At 33.6% G+C, this 6,049-nt stretch overlaps 2 protein-coding genes across 2 annotated transcripts; both read left to right on the forward strand.

Moving 5' to 3' along the window:
• Window positions 1-614: 614 nt before the first annotated feature.
• LOC113315585 lies at window positions 615-3,956 on the forward strand. Its single transcript, XM_026563846.1, has 6 exons — window positions 615-704; window positions 825-1,166; window positions 1,209-1,776; window positions 1,911-2,776; window positions 2,892-3,590; window positions 3,849-3,956. The coding sequence occupies exons 1-6, from the start codon at window positions 615-617 to the stop codon at window positions 3,954-3,956; spliced, it is 2,673 nt and encodes an 890-aa protein (XP_026419631.1).
• A 765-nt stretch (window positions 3,957-4,721) lies between these two features.
• Window positions 4,722-5,806, forward strand: LOC113315586. Its single transcript, XM_026563847.1, has 2 exons — window positions 4,722-4,874; window positions 5,426-5,806. The coding sequence occupies exons 1-2, from the start codon at window positions 4,722-4,724 to the stop codon at window positions 5,804-5,806; spliced, it is 534 nt and encodes a 177-aa protein (XP_026419632.1).
• Window positions 5,807-6,049: the final 243 nt, after the last annotated feature.

Raw genomic sequence — 6,049 nt, forward strand, 5'->3', positions numbered from 1 at the left:
TGAAAAACAAGTTTGAGATAGCAACGCTTGTGAGTTCGACCGAGCAGTGCTCTAGCAGTACGCGTACAAGTACACATACTCTAGCTCCCAGACTTTACCTGACCTCGCCAGTACGCATACGGGTATGCATACTACATTCCAGTCTTGGATCAACACATATGCAAGTACGCATACTGTGCTTATAATCAATTTATGGTTAAATGTTCTAAACTCCCATTTCAATAATTTTCTTAGAAGACGACAATAAATGTCTCACACAAACTATTAGCTTCGAAGCAATTTTCAAGTGATCGAATGATCAACACGAAAAATTCTGAGTCTACATCAAATGACTGTTAAAGGTAAGAACACATAGCGGCTCGGAATAGAGAGAGTGTCTGCGACTCGATTTGAATCGGATATCGACTCAGGTCAACTTTTCTCTTCTTTTTTCGTTTCTGTGTGAATCTAATCATAAATTCAGGTGAATTTCTTCAAATTTCAAATGACTGGTGTTACAAATATGATAGTAAATGATTGATAGTCTGTCGGAAACACCAATTATTCGATCAGAAACAATTTTTTCTGAATCGAAATTTTTTAGTTCTAAATCTAGTTTTATTTCTGGAGAAAAAATGAGTAATACCACTGAGGATAACCCTAAATGTTTTATTCCTTATGATGATATTGAGGAAAGTTTGAATGAACGGAAATATTGTTTGATCGTAAGATTGGATTTTATTAAATTGAAAATTCAAACAGCAGATGCTATTTTAAGGAAATAATGGAAAACCAGAGGTTGAATTCATCTAATACCATTGGGGAAAGGTTTTTTTGTTATTAAGCTGGATAATGAAGATGATAAACTGCATATTTGGGGAGGATATTGGAAGGTTGAAGCTCAGAGTTTGAAATTAAGAGCCTGGGAACCTAATTTTAAACCAGAGGAACAAAAATCAACTTCTGCTTTTTTCTGGGTTCAATTTCCAGGTCTCAGTATGGAGTACTGGAAAGAAAAGATCATTTTAAACATGGGAAATTATTTAGGACGTTCGATTAAAGTGGATGAAACAACTCTTAAGAGAGAAATAGGATATTATGCAAGCGTGCTGGTTGAAATGGATATGCCAAAATTTATTCCTAACAAGATATGGGGTGAATCAAAGTATGGTAGTTTTGAACAAACAGTATATATCCCTAAGGTGCCTAAGTTTTGTATTCACTGACAGGTAGTGGGTCACTCTGTAACAGAATGTAGATCAAAGAAAAAGGTTTCAAATCAAGTAGAGACAGAGCCTGTGGTTCAAGCTAAGAAAACCTTAAAGAAGGTGAACCCAAAGAATAAAAATCATGTTGGTTTTGATATTTGCTTTAATGAAGAAGAAATAGCTCAGAATACTCAGCATACTCATATTCTGGATTGTGAAGATGAGATTATTAATGCCATTGTCCCTCCAATTTCACAAGGTGGTGGTGGTGAAAATTCTTCTGGTAGTTCTCTAAATTCTAATGAAGGAGAAGTTAGTTCTGGTAAATTCCAAATTCTCCAGAATATGTCTGAGGAAATTTTGAACTCTCCTAGTGCATTTCCAGTCTTATCTGCAACAAAGATTTCGGAAGTGGCTTCAAGTGCACCTTCTATAAATGAAGTTATTATAGTGATCCCTCCTCTGGGAAAAAGTGGTTCAAATGTAGAAAATAATCAAGTTAAGCAGAAGCATGGTACTAATGTGACAACCAGAAAACATGCAGCAAGTTTAGTATCTAATATCAGTAAAAATGGGAACATGAGAAGAGGTAATTCTTCTCAATCTCAATTTTCTAAATAAAGATCATATTTTGGAATATCAGAGTCCTGAGAAGAGTAAAGGCCAAAGACAAACTTAAAAGTTAAGTTCATTCTTTTAGTCCCACAATTTTAATTCTTGCAGAGCCAAAAATAAGGTATTCTTCAGCTTTCATCAAAAAATTGAAGTTATCTGGAATGCACTATGAAGTTAAACACAATTCTACTGATGAGAATAAAGGTAATATATGGATTCTTTGGAGTGCTTCAATAAAATCTCCAACAATAATTTCATGCACAAGACAAGAAATAACAGTTGCAGTTGGTGAAACCTTAATAACTGGAGTTCATGTTGCTTCATTGACTGTAGATAGAAGGGAACTATGGAAGGATATGGAAGTGATAAATTCTTTAAATAAACCATGGCTAGTAATTGGAGACTTTAATGTTGTAACTTGCCTGTATGAAAAGGTAGGTGGTCTTAAACCTTTAAGAATCTCAATGTTGGAGTTTAATAATTATTTAAATGGATGTGGTTTGATTCAATCGCCAAAAACTGGTTTAGATTTCTCTTGGTGTAATAACAGAGCTGGAAGAAAAAGAATTATAAGCAATCTTGACATGGCTGTGTTTAATGACAAATGGTTGGAACTATATCCAAGTTGGGGATACAAAGTTGGAGTAAGGGGCATCTCTGATCATGGTGTTTTGTATGGAGCTAGTGCTGATATCCCAAAGCCAAAGAATGTTCCTTTCAGAGCTCTAAAGGTATGGAAAAATCATCCTTCATTTAAACAAGTAATCATAGATTCTTGGAATTCAGCTATACTTGGGAATCCTGGTTTTATATTCACGAGTAAACTAAAAAGACTCAAAAAAGATATTCAATTATGGAATTGGAATTCTTTTGGAGATGTTACAAAAAAACTGAAACAAGCAGAGGAAGATGTTTTGAAAGATTCACTATTATTTGACAGAAATCCTTTGGATTTACATCCACTCAATAACCTTGTTACATCAAGAGATATTATTAGCACAACAAAAAGAAATCATTCAACAAAAATCTAGAGTGAAATGGTTAAAAGAAGGAGCTGAAAATATAAGATTTTTTCATGTTAATCTCAAGATAAGGCAAGCTCAAAATACAATAGTTAAATTAGAAAAACAGGAAGGTGGTATTACTTATAACCAAGAAGAGATAGCTGATATCTTAGTCAAGCATTTTGAAGATAAATTCACATATCAGGAAGTTAACTTTGCTACAAATATTTTTAATGATATTCCTATAGTGGCGAATGAAGATGATAATTTTCTTCTTGAAGTTACTCCAAAAGCAGAAGAAATAAGAGAAGCAATTTTTGAATTAAATCCAGATAGTGTTACTGGTCCAGATGGCTTTGCTGGATGGTTCTATAGAGAAGTATGGGAGATTATTGGGGAAGATTTTATAAATGTAATTCAGTTTTGGTGGAGTAGAGGATTCATTCCTAATGGTTTAAATGCAAATTTCTTATTACTTCTCCCAAAAGTTAAAAATGCTAAAAGAGCAAACCAATTTAGGCCAATTGGATTGATGAATTTCAGTTTTAAAGTTATCACAAAAATTATTACAAAAAGACTAACTGAAATTATCAAGAAGGTGGTATCTCCTCAACATGGTGCTTTCATCAAGGGGAGAAATATTCAAGAGAAGATTGCATTGGCCTCTGAATTAGTTAATGACATGGAAAACAAGAGAAGAGGTGGCAATATGGGTTTGGAACTAGATATCTCTCAAGCCTATGATTCTCTGAGTTTGGGTATTCTTGTTTCAAGTCATGAAAAAGTTTGGTTTCTCAAGAACTGTCTAACTGGTTACATACTCTCCTCAAATCTGCTAAGATATTTATTTCATTAAATAGAGGTCATGTGGGTTATTTCCAAGTTAGTAGAGGGTTGAGACAAGGTGATCCCCTGTCTCCACTCCTTTTTGTTATAGTTGAAGATCTCTTAAGCAGAACATTGTCAAGAATGGTGCAGCAAAATCAAATTCAACCAATGATATCTAGAAAGAATGTTCAATCTTCTCATATATTTTTTGCAGATGATATCTTTTATATTATGCAATGTTGATAAGAGAAATGTGAGAAAGCTTTTGAAGGTTTTAAAAGATTATCAAGCTGCATCTAGTCAGCTGATTATCTTAGAATAAATCAAATGCTTTATTGGTGGTACAACTGAAGCAAGAAAACTACAAATTGCAGAAGATTGTAATATGCCACTTTCAAAATTCCCTGATAAGTACTTGGGATTCATGCTGGAACCAGGAAGAATAAAATCAATACATTTATGGAGCATAGTAGAGATGATGCAAGAAAATTTGGCTGGATAGAAAGGAAGATTACTCTCATTCCAAGAAAGGTTGATCTTAGTAAAATTTGTATTATGCAGTCTTCCCATATATACAATGGCAGTGTATAAGTGGCTTAAATCAATTATCAAGGAATGTGAAAGGATCATCAGAAACTTTCTATGGACTAGTGATCCTTCCACTAGAAAAGTGATTACATTAAAGTGGGATTTAGTTTGTACTCCTTCGGATGAAGGTGGATTGGGTCAGAGAAGATTGAAAATCCTTAATAAATCCCTGCTAATGAAGTTATATTAGAAAATTCTTAATGGTGAAGATGAAATGTCAAGATATTTTCAAGCTAAGTATCAAGACAAAAATGGTGATTGGATTAAATATTATAAAAAATCCTTTGTTTGGCGAAGATTACAATGGGTGGCAAATGATGTGCTCCAACACTCTAGATGGCTTGTGTGTAATGGGAAGAAAATATAAATTTGGAAATACAAATAAATAAAAGATAAAGCTCTGCTAGAATTGTTCTCTTAAAATGCTTTCTTAAATCAATTTCCATGTATGAAAATCTCTGACATATTACTAGAGGGTGAGTGGGTAATTCCAACAGAAATGCTGGAGATATTTGATATTAGTGAACTTCCAGTTGCTGATAATCAAGAAGATAAAAGAATTTGGAATGCTACCCTAACTGGAGAATTCTCAGTTGCTTCAGCAGTGGAGGATATCAGGAGAAAAAATCCAAAACTTCAGTGGACAAAACAAGTATGGAATCATACAATCCATCCATCTATCTCTAGTAATGTGTGGAAACTGAAAAGAAATATATGCTCCACTGATGAAAATATGAAAAAAAGAAACTCCAGTCTTGCATCTAGATGTCCATTCTGTAGAAATTCTGAAGAAAATTTGGATCATATATTGTGGAACTGTAACCACAGTGAGATTGTGTGGAAATGGCTAGGTGATATGTTTTGTTTTAAAAATTCAAGATCGTTTGATGAGATTTTTAAATTTTCCAAGCAAAAGAGCCATGTAGTGAAAGAAATATGGATGACTTCTGCATTCATTCATTACATTGAGAGAACTCTGGTTTTTGAGAAATAAATGTGTATATGAAAATGAAAGTTCAATGGACAAATTCTCAAGACTAGAATACTGAAGCTCACTGCTGAGAGTGAAGTAAGAATAAAAGTCAAAATGTGGAATTCAACATATGCTTTGCAGATTTTGAAACATTTTAGTTTGAGTTGTAGAAGAACTTGTTCAACAAGAATCCAAAAAATCTATTTTTTTTGCTACCAGTGAATACTCAGACATTCCTCTGCTGTGATGGTACTTCAAGAGGGAATCCTGGTATTTCAGGATATGGATTTATTGAAAGAAGCTCAGAGGGTGAATGCATAGTGTCTATGGCAGGAGGACTGGGAGTGGCAATTAATTACTATGCAGAAGTTATGGCCTTGTTGTGTGCAGGGGAATGGGAAATAAAGAATGGTAAATTGGATGTCACTTTCAGGATAGATTCAAAAGCAGTAATTACAACTTTCACAACAGGTCATATACCATGGTTTGGAATCACAAGATGGAGAAAAATCACTGAAAAACTGCAGGTTTTGAGATTTGTTCACAACTACAGAGAAGTGAATTTATCTGCAGATTCTATGGCAAAAATGGGAGCAAATATGGAAAGATGAGAATTTACTATATTCACAAAAACACCACCATTCCTACATAGTATGGAAGTTGAAAATCAACCTTATTATAGGTTTGTTAACTGAATTTTCTGTATAATCTCCATCTATGGAGTATTCCTGTTTAGTTTCCTTATTGTTTCTACTTTTTGGAAGCAGTTTTGTATTTTTTATAAACTCTATTTGGCATTAATAAAATTTATACTGTTAAGAAAAAAAAACATCAAATGACTGTCTCACACAAGT

Source organism: Papaver somniferum, chromosome 10 (genome assembly GCF_003573695.1).
Source record: "Papaver somniferum cultivar HN1 chromosome 10, ASM357369v1, whole genome shotgun sequence".
Classification (NCBI taxonomy): domain Eukaryota; kingdom Viridiplantae; phylum Streptophyta; class Magnoliopsida; order Ranunculales; family Papaveraceae; genus Papaver; species Papaver somniferum.

Bases quoted from the DNA above. Each gene is read 5' to 3' on its own strand.
- LOC113315585 (XM_026563846.1), top strand. From the start codon at position 615: ATGAGTAATACCACTGAGGATAACCCTAAATGTTTTATTCCTTATGAT. The intron at 1,777-1,910 runs GTAATTCTTCTC...TAATTCTTGCAG, and splicing joins AAATGGGAACATGAGAAGAG to AGCCAAAAATAAGGTATTCT. The intron at 2,777-2,891 runs GTTACATCAAGA...GTTAATCTCAAG, and splicing joins TACATCCACTCAATAACCTT to ATAAGGCAAGCTCAAAATAC.
- LOC113315586 (XM_026563847.1), top strand. From the start codon at position 4,722: ATGCTGGAGATATTTGATATTAGTGAACTTCCAGTTGCTGATAATCAA. The intron at 4,875-5,425 runs GTATGGAATCAT...GTGAATACTCAG, and splicing joins AACTTCAGTGGACAAAACAA to ACATTCCTCTGCTGTGATGG.